Source organism: Palaemon carinicauda, chromosome 44 (genome assembly GCF_036898095.1).
Source record: "Palaemon carinicauda isolate YSFRI2023 chromosome 44, ASM3689809v2, whole genome shotgun sequence".
Taxonomy (NCBI): Eukaryota; Metazoa; Arthropoda; class Malacostraca; order Decapoda; family Palaemonidae; genus Palaemon; species Palaemon carinicauda.
Window position 1 is genome coordinate 31,611,131 of NC_090768.1, and position 22,416 is coordinate 31,633,546.

The window sequence follows — 22,416 nt, forward strand, 5'->3', positions numbered from 1 at the left end:
TGTAATTGTTCTGTAGCTACTTTCCTCTTGGTAAGGGTAGAAAAGGCTCTTTAGCTATGGTAAGCAGCTCTTCTAGGAGAAGGACACTCCAAAATCAAACCATTGTTCTCTAATCTTGGGTAGTGCCATAGCCTCTGTACCATGGTCTTCCACTGTCTTGGGTTAGAGTTGTCTTGCTTGAAGGTACACTCGGGCACACTGTTCTATCTAGTTAACATTGACCTTTATTTGGTGGAATTAGGACTCCGACCTCGGCGGATTCCCGAACTGAGTTAGCACGGATGGTACTATCTCACAGTGTGTCTGCTTCCTCACAGATTCAGAGTGCTTTCACTTTATGGACTATCTGAGATGTGCAGCACAAAGAGATGCAGAGATTGACCCTTTTAACACATTGTCCCTAGTGTCAGGAATATGAGATTCTACCCTTCGGCAATATGATTCTGATGTAAGGAAGTTAGCCAATTTCTGGAAGACTGAGGTTGGGACGCTGACTACGAATCTGGCAGTTACCTTTTTCAGAACTTTCTTGGAAGGAGGTCCAGCCAATAATACTATTACTATGATTATATCTGCTTTAAAGAAAATATGCCAGATCGGGTCCAATTTTAATCTTACAAATTCATATTTTTCGTCTTCCGTGAGCCTGTACTAGACTAAAACCAGTAACTCACTCTCACGCAGTTTCATGGGTTTTAGATGATGTCCTTGATCTAGATTCTGACTGCTATTGACTCATGCACTTATATAGCGATTCTTAGGAAGACGTTATTTTTGATAAGTTTAGCCTCAGGAGCCAGAATATGAACTCTCAGCATTATCTAGAGAACCAAATCATATTAATTTTCTTTCTTCTGGTGGAATTTTATTCTCTCTAGATAGAAAATTCTTAGAAAAGAATGAGGGTCCACAGAATAGATGGTCCCCATGGGAGATTGTCCCACTTCCACAGGATCTATCTCTGTGCCCAGTTATCACTCTGGAAAACTATTTAAATAGACCTTCAGGACCTTCGTTTATTAGAAAGGATGAAGGAATCAGACAATAGATTCTGTATTTTATTAAAAGAACCAAGCCGGAATCCGTACCACATGCCCAAGATATCCGGGCTGTAGCAACACCAGTCAATTATTTTTGTCACATGAATTTTGAAGGATATAGTGGTTCCTCCAGATTTAATACAACCATTATAACAGGGTCCTATCTTCATATATATATTTTCCCTCTTAGTGCCTTGTCTCTTAATAAGGAGCAGGGCGGCACCTGCCTTCCCTTTCCCCCCTACCTTAACATTGTCCTTTATTTGGGGTGTAATTAAGAGATTGGTATATTAAGGATTTTAGTAAAACACTCTTAATTGAATTACTCTATTTTTATTTCAGTTCCTTAACTTTTTGTGTATTTCCAAGCTTATGGGTCCAATTCTGTGTTACTCTTTCACGGAGCGACACAGGTTGAGCCCAGTAAAGGGATTTTGACGAAGGAAAAATGTATTTCTGGGCGAGGAACCTGTGTCGCCCAGTGAACCCTCCCTCCTTTTTCCTCACCCTAGGCTGGCCCAAGCTTGGGGTGCTAATAGGAATGATGGGAGAAGGATGGGTAGTGGTGGTGGTGGGGGGCAGTAGCTGTAGTGAACGACACCTCGTAGTAACGGGGTATTTTGAGGAGGGAGAAGTCTAATTGGAAGGGAACCTCTGGTAGTGGTATCAGTCGCCCCAGTTTTAATACCGACACCCTTTTATGGGTGAGCGAGCTGGATATATTCCTGGCATTCCATGCAACTTTTTTCTCTGGTATATTTGGCAGTATTTATACCTTTGAAATGATGCTTTAAGGAGCATTTCACGGAGCGACACAGGTTGAGCCCAGAAATAGATTTCTCCTTCGTCAAAATCCCTTATTTATAGGTCATACCTCTCTTCACAAAAGAATCTGCTTACAAAATTCTCAAGCTGCGAAACAAGATTTATTAACACAAATTGCAAAAAATGTTTCATGATAAAAGAGATTTTCCAGACTGTTATCTCAAGGATGTCAAGACACAATATGAAGATTGTTGTTCCCTGGGTCCTTATGTTACCTCCAGCGTCGTAGTTGGAGAAGGGTCTACTGCCTCTTCCCTATAACCTTTTTTATTATATACCCTTGCTCTTTTCTTGTACTTGTGTTCACAGGCTGTCTGTGAAGGTTGTTGCAGCCTTCCACAGTCTGGGATGCAAGTCAAGTTAGTGTTTTATGGTGTGTGTTTTTAACTTTGGAGTAGGTGGTCAGAATCATTATTCATGGCTATGCCAGGGTAGCAAGGGCAGCCCCACAGACACTTTTACAGCCCCCAGGGTGGATCGCTGAGTCTCTTAAGGAATGCAGGCAAATGAGGTAGAATAACTATGAAGCCAGCTTTCTTATCAGGTAAGAACCAGATTATTGGTACTGCTGATTGTAGCTATTAATAATTATACGAATTCCCGATGGGATGAGGTTTTCTACCCGCCACCAATGGTGTCAATCAGCTATTTAAAGATTTTATAATTGCTTTTTATTATTGGACTGATGTATAATGGTTCGATCGTGTTGGGTTCCAGCACATGTAGGTGTGTCTGGAATGAGAAGGTAGATTTACTGGTGAAGAATGCTTCATCCGAGTAGCTACTAAGAAGGTATCCCATTCCCTTTAGTGATTTCCTACCTACCACCAAGAAATTGTTTTTAAATAATTGGCAACAGCACTGGCATAGTCTAGATGACAATAAAATGAGCGAAATAACAACTGTCATATCTCCTTGGAGTTATAACATGATCCCCCAAATGTGGGAGACGTCTCTTTGTCATCTCCGAATTGGTCACACTTGGTTGACACATGAGTTTCTGCTAGATGCCAACACCAACCACATTGTGACGACTGTTTGGTACCCTTGACAGTGAGATAGTTATTGATCGAATGCCCCTCTTATAGTACTGAAAGAAGTACACATCTGATTGAGGCTCAAGGTGAGGATGGCAGGTTCATCCGTGCCAAGATTCTCTGACATGATGTGTCGTACAATAATAGTGGTATTTTTAAATTGATTTCAGAAGCAGGTCTTCTGAAAGATATCTAACTTATAAGGATGTTTTTGCTTTTATTGTTTTAAACTGAATTAATAGTTATTTACCTATATCAAACAACAAAGGCATCAATGACCTTAGATGTCAGAATGCCAGATAACTCATAATCAATCAATTAATTGATAACTGTATAATAGTAACTAGGCAACTCCACTACTGGATAGTGTTACATGCTGCACTGAGGTAAACTTCACTTCTCTCCTGGTCATCCTGTCAAGAGGCTGACTTCCCTTTGACACTACTATCACGACTTGCTCCATGTTGGGTTGCTATTACAGTGTTTTCTTTGCTTTGTTGTGGCTAGTGTTATGCATCCCTTTTGCCTAACTAAACTGCCGTAGTAAGCGGTGTTTCATAGAATCCTCATATGAGTGTTGTAGGGAGTGGCTGTCCTCCCAATGGGAGAAATATTGTTCCTGTCCTAAGAAAGGAATTAAAAGGGATCATTCCCCTTCCTCCTCGTCATCCTTAGATAGCAAGAAATGTAAGCTCGTTTTTGAGACGCACGACATTCCCCACCCCCTTGGCATTTTGTTATCCTGTTGTGAATGGTGTACGAGTTTCATCCTTATTCAAATATATTCATATTTTGTTGAAATATTGTAGTAAATCCTTGATGTGCTAGGTATTTTAATTGTTTCAGAGTTTTCGATTGTTACAGACTGGTTTTAAATTTTAAATTGACATCATCTTGGTCAATGCTTTCAAGTGGATAGAATGTTAGTTTTAAATGTAGTTATAAGATAACTTCAAGCCTGAGGCAGTAATTTCTTATAATTTTTTTTCAGGCTGCCGATTTATTCTCCTTGTTGTTTGCCGACCTCCTCCTCTTCTTGAATGATATAGGTACTTGTGTATTGACTGTGATACTTGCTCTTCAAACTGCAGTGTTTACAGTTTACAATTTTATAAGTGGTGCAGTAATGACAGTTTGTTCAGCTGCTGTTTATTCATGCCATCTCATTCATTCATCATATTGTGGAGTGTTATCTACAATAATACTGGCAGCAAGTCATTTAGGGGATTTTGTGGTAGCAATAAAACATGCTTTCGTTCTCTTTGGCTCCTCTGTTCTCTTTATCATAAGCTTTCTGCCTAACTTGATATATTTAGTCTTCATGGGACTGCTTAACCTATGTTCATATACATATTTAAGTTGCAGTCAAAGGTTCAACAGTTTTTTAATAACAACTTACCATGCTGTTGATAACATAACAGCAAGTGCTGTAAATTTTGTGTGCAGTATACCTGTTGATTTTTTTGTTGGGGTGATTGCTGCTGTTGCAGTTATCATTGTTCTAAAAAAAGCCCTTTGTTACATGATGGACAACATGATCTTAATCCCAGACATTCCTATACCCTCTTTGATATTGATGTTGAGGCGACGATTTATTAGATGGTATGTTGGTATTGTAAGAGAAGCTCGCCGCAGGCCTCCAATGGAAAATGACACGGAAGAGGAGGAATTGGAAGATGATGCCAATGATGAAAATGGTAATGACAGTAATGACAATGTACCAGATCTGAATTTGCCTCAGAATCAGGTATTTGCCTATCCTTTCAATCCACCAAATCCAATTCCCAATGAATTTGAGGGAATAGAAAACCATCAAAATGTACCTGTAGCACCTATCATACCTCCAGCCCTAGCAAGACCACCTATTACACGCCAAAGGACTCGCCATTTGGCTCAGGAAACTGTAGCTCATCAGCCCCAACCAGAACCAATTCTACAGCCCGAGACAAGCTCAGGAAGTATAAAAGGTCCTGGACGGGAGGTTTCAAGCAAGGTTGATGTGCAGACATATCAGTTATACCGTGAGCTAGAACAGGAACGGGAGAGTCAGCTATGTATAGTGTGTCAGGATCAAGTCAAGTGTGTTATATTGTTGCCATGCCGTCATCTTTGTTTATGTGATGCCTGTAGGTCAGCTATTATTACTCGAGATAATATATGTCCTGTATGTCGACGACCCATCCTTGAGACAATTAGGGTGTATGTATAATGCTGATTGTATTAACTCCAATAACTTCATTGCAATGAAATTATGATTGAAAGTAAAATGTAAGAAACTTTGTACACCCAAGTCACTAAATTTGAGTAGCACAGTACTTAATAACTTTTATATATTAACTTGTCAACTGTGATTTTGATATATTTTTACATGAGCTACATTTTATAATATTTGAGAATCAAGTAAAGTTCATTATTGCAAGGAATTATGTAATAAGAGGCAAGAACCTACATTGCAAGGACTACAGTATACTGTAGTTGTAAATATGTACAGATGTAGTGTGCTTGATCTTTTGACACTTAATGAAATAACTGAAGATATTTTGGATCTTCATATATTTGTATTCCCTTCTTTGTAATTAATAGGGTTTTTGTTACCTTATGCTTATTTGTATTATAATTTTGAATTATCTGAATTCATTGTCCAAGTTTGATGAGTAAATACTCTTTTTGTAGCAATTTTATTACGTGCAATTTTTTGCTCATCTTGATGTAGCCTAAATGGTAATTGATTTTTTACTAGCCATGAACAAGCGAAAAGACATGGTCTGCAAAATGAAAATAAAACCTTATTAATTAAAAATCTGTTAACTAAGGCAGATGTGTGATCAGAGACAAGTTTTATCATCTAATTGTTGGAGTTAAAAAAAAAAAGTATCGCTAATTAGTGACTGCCATAGAAAATGTAGTAGAAAGGCTTCTCAGGAATGAGGCATGTTTCAGTAGCATCTTAGTACTGATGGAGTATTTGTTTCTGTAAAGGTACTGTGAGTCCAGCATATATTGCTCAGCTTGTCTGTCATTTTTTTTTAATGCCTTCTTGGGAAATGTTTCTATTCTTTTACTAAGGCATGGAGAATATGTGTCAGAATTATGGCAAAGTCGTAATGAATGAATAATAGAAAGCCAAGGTTCATTGGGAGTAAGGGACCATTTATTTTTGTAGTTATTAGCATGTGTGAATAATCCAGTTGGACAAATATGTACCTGAGTAAGTTACCCTTTCCAAAATAATTTAGAATAGCTCTCAATTGCTGAATACTGGTGCCAGCCAGATATTTTTGCAAGTTCATGCTCATGTATTTGTTAGTGTATTAAGGATTTTATGATGAATATGTAGGTTTCAATATGGCTTTATATAGAATATATAATAGATATTTCAATATAAGAATAAATATTCTCTGCTAATTTTTATTGGGGAAAATATATAAATTTGAAAAATGAACTCTAAATGAATTTTACTTGACTTCCAGTGGGAAATAGATAGCATGTCTGTGATTTAGAAGTGATTGAAATATGCAAGTTTCTTGGGTTTTGTTTGTATTTGAGTAGAATAAAGTAGGTAGATGAACTGTGTCATTCATTTAAAGGAGATGAACCATAACATTTTATTTACCATAGACGTTTGTTCTTTTTTATTTGCATTATGACATCATTATATTAGCAGAGTATGGTTTGAGAATGAAGTACTGTATATGCAAGCATTTCAACTGGAGGGCCATTGGACATGTCAGAGTTGAAGTCATGCACATTATGAAATTCTTAATATTTTCTTTATTTTCAATTAAAGTAGTTCTAATTGGATGGATATGCAAAGAGAAACCTATTCTCTAAACTTTGATTTTTAATTAACTGCTACATTTTTTACCACAAATTTTAATATGTTGTTATAGCCCCCATATATGTACCAAGAATATCATCTTCTTTGTTAGTATTGTATTAATGCAATTAAAGTTTATATTTGGCCTATATTTGTTTTCTAATTCAAGATTCATTTTTAGGGAAAATGGTAGATATACAGTGTATTTGTATTTCTAGTAATGAAAAGTGAGCATTGCCCTTTTTTTCCTTTTTTAATTGATATGACAGATGTATCATGGTACATGTATGACTAAACATCTTATGAATGGTCCTTGTTTATTACAGTAGGGCTTTGAATATGGGGGGATAAGATTGTGAATTTAAATTTTCAACAAGTACTTGCACTCCTAATTAAGGGATTATAGTCAATGCTAAATATTTCAAATATTTCATGATGTGCTCCTGACTTATTCTTTGAAAGATTCAAAAGGCATTCTCTCTAACTCTTTGTCTCTCATTTTAGTTTTCAATGAAAATTTGGGAGTAAGGTTTATCAAAAAATGAATATGAATGCTTGGGCATACTGTATTTTATACAACTGAATACCCGTGTGTGTTTTGAATTAGTTGAAGTGGTTATGTAAGCTGCCAACTTGTCACCTTTCATATTTTTTATACAATACAGTATTGTGGGTTCACATTTTTGTCTGTTTTGAGTGTGAATATTTTGTAGGGATTCTTTATATTCTTAGCATTTTTTTAGTGAAAATTACTGTGATATTTTTTAACAAAACCTTTGGTCTTTCCATTGTCACTATATTAATGACTGATTCATTTTATGAATTTTTGTCATCTTATGTATAAACAATTACAGTGATTTTAAATGTCAAATAGTATTTTTTGTTTAACAGGATTTGATGTCGAATATTTTATTTATTCAGTTAAAACCTAATTTATTTCAGCAATGTTGTAAATGGTACTCCTTCAGATTTCTTTGTGTTATAGCTTAGTAAGTTTCAGGCTATTAAATTTTTTATGCATAATACTGTAATTGTTATATCTTGAAACAATACACCTCATTTTAATCTTCAGTAAAGATTGTATGCTACTGTGAACTTTGTTTATCCTGCATTATTTTAAGTAAGTTTCACATGTGAACCATCTTCAAATATTTAGTATTATTATAGAAAATTAAAGTAGCACCATATTCAAGAGACGATCATGTCGCAGTTGAGAAGACAATTTCAAGATATGTTAGTATCGAATGGTGTTTTACTCGATCTGTATGTTTTGCAATTGTGAATTCTCAAGCCTGTCATGAAAGACAAAACTAACAAATGTTAGTAACTGCTGAAATGATCAACTTATCTGATGGTTTCAATCATTAAATAATACAAGTTTTTCAATATTAATCTTACCCGATAATCATGTAGCTGTCAACTCTGTTGCCGACAGAAATCTACGGTCGGGATACGCCAGCGATCGCTATACAGGTGGGGGTGAACACCACAGCGCCATCTGTGGTCAGGTACTCCAGTACTTCTTGTCAACACCACCTCAATTTTTCCTCTGTCGTGCCTCCGGCTAGACCTACATGGATACGCTGTTGATTCTGGAGTTATTGCTCACGATTTGGTGATGTATTTGCTCTAGAGTTTAGCCTTCGCTATTCAGGAAGCTATATCATTAGCTTAGCAAGTTTTTGGAATTAATTTGATTTAATTTTTTATTTAATTTTGGTACGAAGAGAGTATGAACTCTCTTTCACTTTTAAATGGCCGACCCTTCCCTTAGACGGAAGTGTTGGTGTCGAAGAGAGTATAGACTCTCTTAATTTTGCTTAACAAAGTTATAGATTTATTTTATATCTCTCCGCCTTTTATAGGCCTCTTTGATTAACTTCCTTTTATTATAAACTTATTAAAATTAATTTTTATATTTGTTTATATTCGACCTTTCCTAATAGTAGGCGGTCTTTTCTTGGAACCGAAGTTAATTAACATTGAGCTTGAGCCCGTCATTTCGTTTTTACCTGTTAACATATTATGCTATTTTAATGTTTTTGAAAGAATTTCTTTGATAGTCTTGTACTGTTTTCAAAGTTGAACTAACGTTTTGTTTTGTCTCTGCAGTTGTTGACGTTCAGAACGTTCAACTTGCGCTCTATCGTTACGATAGAGAGAGAGTCTATCACGGTGTCACGTTGCAGTAAGAGTAAACCGATTCTAGCGTTTTGTTCATTCTTTCTTAGCTTAAATGGTTTTAATTCTAATAAAGGAACTTTTTATTTGGGAAATCTTTCAGTTTTTTTCCTTTAACAATAATATGTTTTAACGATATATATAATTGGGCTCTTCTCTCAGGTGCTAAGTCAAGAGAGAGAGAGAGAGAGAGATAGAGACGGAGGGAGAGAGAGGAGGATAAACGTTTCGTTCAAGCGGGTAACGTTGTTATCGTTTTTGCTCTTCTCCCTAGTCTCTTTAGGGGAACAAGGTAAACGTTTCTAGAGTTTTATTCTTGTTCTCAGGCTTTATGCGGTGAGAGATTTTAAACGTAGTTTATTTGATCTAGTGTTTAGTCTCTTTTCCAGCCACTGAATTATTTATCTTTCATTATGTTTTTCTGTTACATTGTAATACTGTTTTCGCAATTACTAACTTTTAATGAAGGATAGAATTGCGTGTTTCAGGTACAAACCACTTAAAGTTTCGAGTTCAGTGAAATAAGTGCAAACAGAAAATCAAAAGTGATAAAGTGATAAGCGCAAAGTGTTACAGTGTTGCGTTCGAGGGTTCGTCTGTTCGTGCCAGTTGTTCGCCTAGTCTGGGACCTCTTACAAGCTCCCAAGCCCAGGGGAGAAGTAATGTCGAAGGACTTATGGGTTCAGCAGGCCTTGATCGACGAACAGACGTTTCCCTCCGTGGTTTCAGGTGTTACCAACTCACGTAGCCTACGTGATCACCCCACCCACACAAAGACGAGAGAGCCCTTTTATTCCTCGTCTGCGGAAGAGGTTTCTCGCAGAAACCATGGACCAAATCTTGCAGCTTTTAAGTGCAAGTCGGTCCCTTCCGCGCAAGTCCAACTTCTAGGTGGTGCCATTAGCACTGGGTCAGTTCGGACTTGCTGCAGTACGACAACTGCACACCTCCCAGAGAGGCAAGGTGGTATCGCAACAGACAGTAACTCCGTCTGTTGCCGCACCAGCTGTTTTAGACCCTCAGTTTCAACGGACAGTAGCTCCGTTTGTTGTTGTCTTTCTTAAACTCTAGTGGTCTATGCTGCTGACAATGCAGTCTCAGCTTGCGGTGTTGATGCAGGAGTTTCAGGCAGAGAAGGTTAGCACACCTCCTCCTGCGAGCGCTCATGAGGCAGCCGCCTCAACTCCACCTCTGCGCAGTCCACCCTGCCAGACGTATGATGTTGAGGTTCCTCAACCTACCTCCACGCGTGAGCTGCCGCATTGGGAGTTGCCAGATACCAGCGCTGTGCAGCAACCTCCACTTTCCTTGAGGCAGGAGCCTCTTGCTATGCGGCAACCTCCTCAACACTTGAGGCAGGAGCCTTATGCTTTGCACCTCCATCCTCGAGGCAGCAACCTCTTGCGTTGCGGCAACCTCCACCATCCTTGAGGCAGCAACCTCAACTCTTGCGGCAGCCACCTCCACTCTTGAGGCAAGAACCTCAACTCTTGAGGCAAGAGCCTCAACTCTTGAGGAACCTCATGCTATGAGGCAGCCGCCTCAACGCATGCAGCAACCGCATTCTTCACAGCATGAGCCTCTCTCTGCGCAGCTACCTCCTCAACCCTTGAGGCAGACGCAACTCTTGAGGCAGGAACCTCTCAGGAGCCTCATGCTATGCGGCATCCTCCTCAAACCATGAGGCAGGAGCCTCATGCTATGCGGCATCCTCCTCAACCCATGAGGCAGGAGCCTCATGCTATGCGACATCCTCCTCTACCCATGAGGCAGCCTCATGCTATGCGGCATCCTCCTCAACCCATGAGGCAGGAGCCTCATGCTATGCGGCATCCTCCTCAACCCATGAGGCAGGAGTCTCATGCTATGAGGAGCCTCATGCTATGCGGCATCCTCCTCAAACCATGAGGCAGGAGCCTCATGCTATGCGGCAACCGCCTCAACCCATGAGGCAGGAGCCTCATACTATGCGGCATCCTCCTCAACGCATGCGGCATAAGCCTCATCCCTTGCAGCTTGAGCCTCTTCCCATGCAGCATGAGTCTCATACCATGCAGCATGAGCCTCATCCCATGCAGCATGAGCCTCATCCCATGCAGCATAAGCCGCACGCCATGCAACATGCTCTGCTTACCTTACAGCATGCTCTACATACAGCATGCTCTGCATACAGCATGCTCTGCATACCTTACCGCATGCTTCTCAGTCACACATCTTTGGTTGTTGCCAACTCACTAGACTGTCAAGCAGTTTCATAACGTTGCCTTCTAGTCTGCTGCTTTTGCACCAGTGAAACCCTCACTGAGAGAACTTAGCTTTTCTCGGATATGGTTCCTGTAGATGAGAAAGTGCTATTCTCCCTCCTTCTGATTTTCCCTTGAGGACTCTGTCATTTGGAGAGGAGCCTTTAGCTGCTTAGCCTCCTATGGACTTTTATTTAAGCATAGCATGCTTCCAGGGAGGGTAATGGTTCCACTTCAGTCGCTAACCCCGTCTGTTACCACACCTGCTCCCATAGACCTTGAGCTGTGTTGCAAGACATGCAGTCCAAGCTTAGTCCTTGTTAGAGGATTTTTTGTTTACGGAGTCAGTGTGTCACTGGGAAGACGTTCAACAACCAGCAGAAGTGACTTGTTGTGACGCAGTGCGGCAACCTCAGCAACCCTATAAGGAGTTGTCTGTACGACCCAGACAGTCTAGACAGCTTCGGGTTGTCACTGTACTTCCTCGCTTCCCCATGGTTGACAGTTCACAGACTGTGCAGCAGTACCATGATCTTGTGTCCGGCTCCGTCAGACGACTAGCTTTTAAGAGCTCCCACAAGTCGTCGCTGTCTGGAGATTCTCAGATGGACTATGGATCTGACCAAGGAACTGGGCCTCCTGGTCAATTTTGAGGAGTCCCAGCTCGTCCCATCCCAGACCATTGTCTACCTGGGTATGGATCTTCAGAGTCGAGCTTTTCGGGCTTTTCCGTCGGCCCCAAAGATATACTAAGCCCTAGATTGCATCCAGAGCATGCTGAGAAGGAACCGATGCTCAGTCAGGTAGTGGATGAGTCTAACAGGGACACTTTCATCGCTGGCCCTGTTCATCGAGTTAGAGAGACCCCACCTCCCCCCCTTCAGTATCATCTAGCGGCTCACTGGATAAAGGACATGACGCTAGAGACGATCTCAGTTCCTGTTTCCGAAGAGAGGAGGTCTACTCTCACGTGGTGAAAGAACAGCTTTCTTCTCAAGGAAGTCTACCTTTGGCTGTTCAGAAACCCGACCGCCGTCTCTTCTCTGACGCATCAGACACGGGCTGGGGTGCGACTTTGGACGGACAGGAATGCTCGGGAACATGGAATCAGGAGCTAAGGACACTTCACATCTATTGCAAGGAGCTGTTGGCGGTTCATCTGGCCTTGATAAACTTCAAGTCCCTCCAGCTTAACAAGGTGGTGGAGGTGGACTCTGACAACACCACAGCCTTGGCTTACATCTCCAAGCAGGGAGGGACTCATTCGTGGAAGTTGTTCTAGATCGCAAGGGACCTCCTCATCTGGTTAAAAGATCGAAAGCTCACGCTGGTAACGAGGTTCATTCAGGGCGATATGAATGTCATGGCAGATCGCCTTAGCCGGAAGGGTCAGGTCATCCCCACAGAGTGGACCCTTCACAAGAATGTTTGCAGCAGACTTTGGGCCCTGTGGGGTCAGCCAACCATAGATCTGTTCGCTACCTCGATAACCTAGAGGCTCCCGTTGTATTGTTCTCCGATTCCAGACCCAGCAGCAGTTCACGTGGATGCTTTTCTGCTGGATTGGTCCCATCTCGACCTGTATGCATTCCCGCCGTTCAAGATTGTCAACAGGGTACTTCAGAAGTTCGCCTCTCGCAAAGGGACACGGCTGACGTTGGTTGGCTCCGCTCTGGCCCGCGAGAGAATGGTTCATAGAGGTACTGCAATGGCTGGTCGACATTCCCAGGACTCTTCCTCTAGGAGTGGACCTTCTACGTCTACCTCACGTAAAGAAGGTACATCCAAACCTCCACGCTCTTCGTCTGACTGCCTTCAGACTTTCGAAAGACTCTCGAGCTAGGGGCTTTTCGAAGGAGGCAGCCAGAGCGATTGCCAGAGCAAGGAGGACATCCCTCTCAGAGTCTATCAGTCTAAAGGGGAAGTCTTCCGAAGCTGGTACAAGGCCAATGCAGTTTCCTCATCCAGTACCACTGTAACCCAGATTGCTGACTTCCTGTTACATCTAAGGAACGTAAGATCCCTTTCAGCTCCTACGATTAAGGGTTACAGAAGTATGTTGGCAGCGGTTTTCCGCCACAGAGGCTTGGATCTTTCCACCAACAAAGATCTACAGGACCTCCTTAGGTCTTTTAAGACCTCAAAGGAACGTCGGTTGTCCACTCCAGGCTGGAATCTAGACGTGGTCCTAAGGTTCCTTATGTCATCAAGATTTGAACCTCTCCAATCAGCCTCTTTTAAGGACCTCACATTAAAAACTCTTTTCCTCGTGTGCTTGACAACAGCTAAAAGAGTAAGTGAGATCCACGCCTTCAGCAGGAACATAGTTTTCACATCTGAAACGGCTACATGTTCCTTGCAGCTCGGTTTTTTGCTAAAACGAGCTTCCTTCACGTCCTTGGCCTAAGTCGTTCGAGATCCCAAGCCTGTCCAACTTGGTGGGGGACGAACTGGAGAGAGTACTTTGCCCAGTTAGAGCTCTTAGGTACTATCTAAAAAGGTCATAACCTTTACGAGGACAATCAGAAGCCTTATGGTGTGCTATCAAGAAGCCTTCTCTTCCAAGGTCTAAGAACTCAGTTTCTTACCTATTCAGGCTCCTGATTAGGGAAGCACATTCTCATCTGAAGGAAGAAGACCTTACTTTGCTGAAGGTAAGGACACATGAAGTGAGAGCTGTGGCTACTTCAGTGGCCCTCAAACAGAACCGTTCTCTGCAGAGTGTTATGGATGCAACCTATTGGAGAAGCAAGTCAGTGTTCGCATCATTCTTTCTCAAAGATGTCCAGTCTCTTTACGAGAACTGCTACACCCTGGGACCATTCGTAGCAACGAATGCAGTAGTAGGCGGGGGCTCAGCCACTACATTCCCATAATCCCATAACCTTTTTAACCTTTCTCTTGAATACTTTTTATGGGTTGTACGGTCGGCTAAGAGGCCTTCCACATCCTTGTTGATTTGGCGGGTGGTCAATTCTTTCTTGAGAAGCGCCGAGGTTAAAGGTTGTGATGAGGTCCTTTAGTATGGGTTGCAGCCCTTTATACTTCAGCACCTAAGAGTCGTTCAGCATCCTAAGAGGACCGCTACGCTCAGTAAGAAAGACGTACTTAATAAAGGCAGAGTAATGGTTCAAGTCGTCTTCCTTACCAGGTACTTATTTATTTTATGTTATTTTTGAATAACTAATAAAATAAAATACGGGATACTTAGCTTCTTTGTTAACATGTATGCTGGTCTCCACCCACCACCCTGGGTGTGAATCAGCTACATGATTATCGGGTAAGATTAATATTGAAAAATGTTATTTTCATTAGTAAAATAAATTTTTGAATATACTTACCCGATAATCATGATTTAATTGACCCACCCTTCCTCCCCATAGAGAACCAGTGGACCAAGGAAAAAATTGAGGTGGTGTTGACAAGAAGTACTGGAGTACCTGACCACAGATGGCGCTGTGGTGTTCACCCCCACCTGTATAGCGATCGCTGGCGTATCCCGACCGTAGATTTCTGTCGGCAACAGAGTTGACAGCTACATGATTATCGGGTAAGTATATTCAAAAATTTATTTTACTAATGAAAATAACATTTTTATTCAAGTTAATGTCAATGTTATTTCATAATTAATGCTTTCTTGACACATCAGGTCTAGAATTTTTCTGTACATTCCTGTCCTGAATTCAATTAAATGCAAAAGCTTTAGTCGTACTTTTTGCGTACATTTTGGGGGTAAAGTCATGTTTGCTGACAGTTATTTTAAAAGGGTTGTTCCTAGTTCTGTTTTGTACGACCAAACAATGATGAAAGAAAAATGTTCAGTTGCATCATGATTGGTCACCTAGTAACTCCACTAATAGGCAGTATTATGTGTGATTGCCAGTAGGCTTCGCTTCTATCTTGTTTGCTGTTACAATAAGAGGTCAAGATGTCTCCCTTCTTCTCTCTATGGTTATGACTTACATAATTCACACTGGATTACCCTTATAGGGCTTAATGGTTTGTGTCTTTATCATTGTCACTAAATGTGCTTATTATCATCTGTGTTACGCTTGTGCCTAGCAATGGCTAGTGCTCTAGTCTCATGCTGTGCCAAACAAGTATTTTTGGGCTCGAGCCATGTCGTCCTGATGGAAGCTCCTCAATGGCAGCTTTCTACTTGTTTTACCTTAGAGGTATTATGGAGTACTAAAATTTAGAGCGAATATTCCGAGAGATACCGTGTATAAATCAGGGACGTGTTAATAACAAGCCATGGTTTTCCTTCCCCGACTAGAGTTAACCTTGTCATGAATGATAAGGGCATTGTGCTAGAACTAACACGTTTCCTGTAGCACCATTCTTACTTGCAGACGCCATCTTTGATGGTTGCTTGGCGTTTTTCTGCTTGTTTTAGTAGCATTTTGAGTGATTTAGCCACCATATATGCTTCAGCTTCTTCCTCATCGACTAAGTTGAGTACCCTTTTCTTGTGTGTTTGAGAATTTTGTGTCTCCACCCCGTTTTTTACTCGATATGCATGCTTTTTGCCTGTGGCCAGTATGTGGTTGGCTCTGTCGTATCATGTATCCAAATTGCTCAGAAATGCTTAGTTATTCAGTCTTATTATTGTCAGAATATGTTTTACATTATTATTTTACAATTGAGGTATGATTATGGGGCATCCCCCTTTTTTACTGTTGTTTCATGTGCACTTTTTTATCAGTCTTGACTTAGGCAAACTTCACCCTGGCCGGGGGACATGCTTGGTGAATTTACACTTGTGCACCATCCCCTTCTTTCACCTAACCTTACTGGTTTTGTGAGGCTGCCCATCCTCCCTTGCTGGCTGTTCGTCACAGCGGGGACCTGCTGTCCTGAAGTTGGATAGTGTTATACAGTTTTCCTAGGGTGACTGTCTTCATTCTCCACTTAGCCTATATGTTTGGTAAGGCGGCACAGGTCTTGGGAACTTGTTCCCTGTGTCTACTTGTTTACCCATTAGAACTCATTACCCCCTGTTCTAATGCTGATAGGTAGACCTCCTTGTGCCATCTTATCCATTCTTAGGCTTCCTTCCTAGATTTTGCTAGGTTATAGCTGATTGTGAGGACTTGTCCTCTGTACCTATCACTGCAGACCCCTTAGAACACTACTCCTGTTCTAATGTGGCAGTTAGGCCTTCCTGTCCTGCCGCCTTACCAATTTCTGAGTCTCTCATCACTACCCTTTTCCCTTCCCCTTATGCCTTCTAGTGTGTCTCCCTGCTGACCTTTGTCCCCATCCATGTGTAATCACATGGCAACTAAAGTACTCTTTTTTGCCATCTTTGGACAGGATAGCTTGTAGGCTATCTATCTTGGCCCTAAGTAGACAAGATTTTATCCTTCCTTGGATTAAGTCTTTCTGCTGCCTTAGAGATCACTCTTGGGTGTTTCCTCTGCCCTTTCCCCTTCCTGGTTAGGCCATAACCCGACTGTACTGAGAACTACCATTCCTCATGTCTAGTCATCTTACCCAGCAATTGAGTTTTCTCTCACCTGCTATGTGTATTAGGCTTGTCTGCACGATTTTCGTACGGCAGAACCCCACCCTATCCAGGCAAAGAGTTTTTACCCCTGGGGGTTTTCCTCTGATGCCTTAGCAGTTGCCTGTTGTGAATGCAGCTTCTCATCCTGTGCTATGTACCTCTTTCTGTGGAGTCTTGACTCCATTGCCTGGTTAGTCTGTCTTGGCAGAGGTGTCGCCTTCTGCCCCTGCTTCCGGTCTAGCACTGGATGTGTATTGGCTATGGGACGTTCCCTCTGCCTGCTTTGCTGCAGCCTTAGACTGGTCATCTGCCCCTTCCTCTCTTCCATATCTGAGGAACATTGTCCTCTGAAGTTGGTCGACTGGATCCCGCCTAGTTGTCAGGACATCCTTTGAATTTCCAATTCTTGGTATCTTGTACTGCTCTCATTATCTTACGGTCTAAAACCCCACCTTTCAAGAGTTAATGATAATGACAAGGTCTCAGCAGGTTTCTTTATTCGCTGCCTTTCATTCCTGTACCTCTCCCCCTGATTGTGGACCCCTCCTTATGGGATTGTCGCCTTCTCTTCTTATCGACTTAACAATGCCTCTGCCGCGTTGTGACATGCCTGTGGTGCTGAAAGGTCAGTTTTTATCATGGTTGTTAGAAATACCTGCCACCTTGACCCAGCTGCTGCCACTTCGGGGTCAGTCGTTGCTGGCTTAAGCAGTATGATAAGTGAATTTTCCATCGTAGGTTGTCTAATAGACCAACTTTGGAGGTACTGGTGTTCCTTTGATGTGACCCTTTCCTCCATATTCCTACCACACTGTTGATATTTTTTCAAAAATCTACAATAATTTTTGAGCTGTTTGGCATGAGTCTCCATTGTTTTGTAGTCTTAGCCATTTTTTAGCTGGTAGGAATAGTTCTGCTAGGATTAATTTTAAGCATAATTTTTATGTAAAAAAAATTTTTATACAGGTAGTTATCGACTTACAACAGATATGGACCAAGAGATGCGTCATAAGGCGATTTGGAGATATTTCAAACTCAGTGAAGTTTCCATAGATTTGATATGATGTGTCATGATTCGGCAATCATCTCGATCATATTCTAACAATATTTTGTTACTGTATCTACAGTATTTTATTTTCTTGTTTCATACGATATCATATGCTCTATTATTGCATTTATGTTTTCAATTTTGGAAGCATTTTACCTATCAGGAATTACTAAATGTTTTGTTTACCTTTGGTTATGATCAGCTGATCTGAAGGTCCGCTACGTATCGAAAGATGGCGTATTTTTTATATTTCTTAATTTATTTGAAATATCTTCATGATGATGAATATTACATCAGCACCAATATGTTACAGGGAAACAGTGTAATACAGTTCATTTAGCCATTATTATTAGTTATGCAAAATCGTCCTCGCTCTTTCCTCTGTTTTGTGTGTGCTCACGTGCAAATGGGTAGTTCATTTTTAAAGCTTCATACAGTATTTAATTTTTAGTTCATTATTAAGCCTTGATATTTCATTAAACATTATTGTGTTTAATGATATTCTATTTTTCAGTTTCTCGAGTACTTCAATAGTCAATTACTTTCGATTTCCTTCCAGTTGGCATCAGCTGATCAGGGTCACGCCACTGTATTGCGATTAAGCACACATACAGTTTGAATAACTCTGAGTTATATAATTTACTTAACATTCGAAATTTCTTCAAATGAATATTACATCAGTACTGTACCAATATGTTACAGGGTATCACAGTTTTCATACAGTTCATTTATAGACCTTATTAGTTATCATGGAAACACACACATACACTCTCTCTCTCTCTCTCTCTCTCTCTCTCTCTCTCTCTCTCTCTCTCTCTCTCTCTCCTCTCTCTCTCTCTCTCTCCCTCTCTCTCTCTCTCTCTCTCTCTCTCTCTCTCTCTCTCTCTCTCTCTTCTCTCTCTCTCTCTCTCTCTCTCTCCTCTCTCTCTCTCTCTCTCTCTCTCTCTCTCTCTCTCTCTCTCTCTCTCTCTCTCTCTCTCTCTCTCTCTCCTCTCTCTCTCTCGTGGTTTTTTTATTTTAATTCACTGTTAAATCTTCATATTTCTTTGGACATTATTAGAAATTCTTTGTATCAATACTCGATGTTTCGATTATGAGAACATCAATAACGTCTCGAAAGGAAATCACCTGATTTGCCGCTCACCTTCCGCCAGAAATACAGTACAGTTTAACATCATCAGACCTTTTTCTTAAATTTATGGTAAGTTGTACTATTCTCATAGCTACTGATACAGACCAGTAAAACACTTGATATCGTTACTCAGTGTTTCGAGGATGGGGATATTGTAATAGGATTACTTGGTAACACGCCGAAAGGAAATCATTTGGTTTGCCAGCATGCTTCTGCCAAAAATATGACGTCATAAGACGCGTGACAAACTCTACAAAGGATGACATGCAAAATATGTAAATCCCTTTACTTTTTTCTTGCAATAAATGAAAGAAAATACTAACTTACCTAGCAAACCTATAGCATTTTCATAATGTCAAAAGAAATATATTATTTTAAGGAAAATATTTGTCCTATTACAGTAATTCCTCTCATATCGCGGTTAATGGGGACCAGAACTGACCGCGATAGGTGAAAAACTGCGAAGTAGCGTTCCCCTTATTATTTAGATACATTTTTTGTGTACATGTACATGTATATATAATAACAATAAGCGTATATTAACTATAAATGCATGTTATCATTAGAACATTAAAGAATCATGTAAATAAATAATAATATGAGTTATATACTGTACATGAAATGAAGTACTGTACTGTACAGTATGTATATGTACATTTACATTATATATAAATAATATAAATAGAGTGTAAGTGTACATGTACATACATATGCAGCTATAAATAGTGTGCGTTTACATAAATATGTTTTTAGAACTTATATTCTTATAACGATACGTAAGTCACCTCTAACAATGACGATGATCTTGATAAATGGCGATGAAACACCTGTGCCGTATGATGGGGGTGAAGAAGATGAAGATGATTTACTGCACAGGTTAATGAGAGATTTACTGCTCCTTAGGTGACACCTCATCGTCAGTTGATAGAGATGGTGGATTGTCAACGGCAGCTTCCGATAGAGCTGGAGAAATTGCAGGAGGCAGCGTAGTGGCTTGGTGGGAAGCTGGAGAGGCAGCTGGAGGATTATCCGACGCTTCTGCAGGATGTTTACGTTTTTTCATCTGAGCAAAGATGCTCATGTACAACGCCATTAAACCATCAATACGGTTACAGAATTTGATGGCTTGGACCATGTTATCGTCTATTTCCTGCGCCCTTTGTTGCATAGCCCGTGCCATGTTGCAGAGCTCTTGCAGGTTGTCCAAGGTAAGGCCACGTTCTTCAGCTTTGTCGTCGCCGACATCAGCAGCCTTTTCTTCTTCCTCACTCGCCGATCTTTTCGTTTCGACAAGGTCCTCGTTGGTTAGGGGCTCCAAGTGGCATTCGATCAGTGAGTTGACGTCTTCCATCGTCATGTCGGAGAAACCTTCGTTGGCCACCAACCATGCCAGCCTCACAACCTTATCTACTGTGGAGTGGTGAACTACTTCTGACATAAATCCCTCATAGTCATGAATAACGTCTGGCCACAATTTTCTCCAACTTGCATTCAGTGTTTACTCTTTCATCTCATTAAGAGCTTTCTGAATGTTGGCCAAGCACATAGTAGTGTTATATTCCCGCCAATATCTCTTGAAGCTGAAGTCCTCGTCGCCTTCGTCGATGGAGGAGATGAGTCCCTCCATCGTGTACCTCGTGTAGAGGGCGAGGGCCTTGAATCCCCAAATGACCTCCTAATCCATTGGTTGTATTATGAGGGAAGTGTTGTTGGGGGACAAGAACTCCACTTGAACCCCGTCGTAATGGAGGTCTGTTGCATGTCCTCCTGCATAGTCCATCAAGAGGAGGACCTTAAAGGCAAACCCATTTTCCGCGAGGTACAGCTTCACCCGCAGGATAAAGCAGTTCACGAACCAGTCGAGTGTGAGGGCTTTGGTTATCCATGCCTTTTTATTACTCATCCAGTAGACGGGCAGCAAGGCTTTGTTTTTGTTTTTCAAAGCCTGAGGATTCAAGGACTTGTAAATTAAGCTGGGCTTGACCATGAAGCCCGCGGCATTCCCGCACATGAGGAGAGTGACTCGATCTTTGTGGGCCGTGAGCCCTGGCTTCTTCACTTCGTCCTTGTAAAGGAACGTCCAGGACAGCACCCTCTTCCAGAAGAGGCCAGTCTCATCCATATTGAACACCTGCTCCGGGAGATAGCCGCCCTCTTTCATTAATTTCGGGAACTCGTCCTTGATGTAACGAAGATCTGCCTCTTGGCCTGCCGAGGCGGCCTCCCCATAAAAAGGAATGCTGTGAAGGCCAAACCTCCTCTTGAATTTCTCAAACCAGCTCTTGCCGGCAATATAACCACGTTTTTCTCGTGGGGCAGGATCATCTTCTTCGTCGTCATCATCACCTTCGTCGTCTTCGTTCGATTTTCCATCAGAAATGATGCTAGCATACAGGGTTTTGGCTTTGGGTCGAATCATGTTGGTATCGAGACTAACCTTCTGCTCCCGACAGTCCAATATCCATACAGTATTGATAACTGATTCTCCATTTGCACATCTTATTACGAGGAGTCACAATGCGCTTAGTATCCTTGAGAGGCAGTTTTACGGATATCCATTTCATTTTTTTTTTTTTTCATGTTGCAAACCATCGATTCATTCACAACGTAAATACGGGCAACAGACTCATAGCTACTGCCTGCCTTATGGATGTCCAATAATTTCACTTTCTCATTCACAGTCATCATTTTTCTCTTCTTGGGTTCACCAGAGGATGTAAAGGGTAGAGGACGTTTAGGAGCCATTTTCAAGGGCGTCTCAAGCACTATTTCGGACTAAAAAGACACAAGAAAACAGCTAAAAGTTCCACGTAGCAAGATTAATCAACACGGGCAAGAGAGAACAATGAATGCGGTCTCCCTTCGCGTGCCCACAACAGGGAGAGATGCTGGGTAAAGCGTCTTGGCCAATCGGCTCGCGAGATTCCGGAGCAGAGATGGCCAGCGAATCAGAGAGTTGGATTTTGAGTTGCGTGCCATCTCCGTGTTGATACCTGATGTTCTAATGTACTCTCCATGCCTTTTGCTAGTGCCCGTGTAACTTTCGCACCATTTTTTCTAATTTTTTATTAATAATTTTGAAAATCTGCGATGCACTGAGGGCGCTAAACTTGAGGCGCGAAGTGGCGAGGGATTAGTGTATTGTGTTGTGTGAATGGCGTGTGAAAGAAGAATGTTTTGGTGATATAAAGTTAAAGCTTCATGCAGAGTTGCTCCTCAGTTCAGGGGTAAATGCTTTTTTTTTTCCTTACAATCCATACAAAAATGAAATCAGTAGATTTTATTTTTTTATTTTTAGGGGAATGTGTTATGGGTAGATGCAATACTATTGAAGGAATATGTTATTAAAACAGAAATGTATTTATTCCCAAAGTGTGAGCAGCAAAACAAGATTTGACTGTTTGGTTAAAGCTGTCATTATTTCACTGTCGTCAGCTTTTTGGAAATAAACCGAGCATCAAGGAAGAGTGTCTGCAGCGATAAAGGAACTGTCTTGTTTGAACCAAGGTATCATTGCTTTAATCAGTTGAGTCAGCAGTTCTTGAGAAATCAAGCTTCGAGGGATATCCTTGTTTATGAAAAGT

General features: G+C 41.1%; 2 protein-coding genes across 2 annotated transcripts in view; one reads left to right on the plus strand and one right to left on the minus strand.

Moving 5' to 3' along the window:
• LOC137634442 (uncharacterized) overlaps positions 1 to 7,798 on the plus strand; it is a 37,934-nt gene extending 30,136 nt beyond the window's left edge. The window contains exon 3 of the mRNA XM_068366838.1: positions 3,894 to 7,798. Coding sequence (XP_068222939.1) covers positions 3,894 to 5,111 — 1,218 coding nt within the window. The 3' untranslated portion in view covers positions 5,112 to 7,798. The remainder of the gene's footprint in view (positions 1 to 3,893) is intronic.
• Positions 7,799 to 20,507: 12,709 nt separating this feature from the next.
• Positions 20,508 to 21,251, minus strand: LOC137634367 (tigger transposable element-derived protein 1-like). Its single transcript, XM_068366763.1, has one exon. It carries the CDS (start codon positions 21,249 to 21,251, stop codon positions 20,508 to 20,510), a length of 744 nt encoding a protein of 247 aa, XP_068222864.1.
• Positions 21,252 to 22,416: the final 1,165 nt, after the last annotated feature.

Coding starts and splice junctions, on each gene's coding strand:
- LOC137634367 (XM_068366763.1), bottom strand. CDS start 21,251: ATGATTCGACCCAAAGCCAAAACCCTGTATGCTAGCATCATTTCTGAT.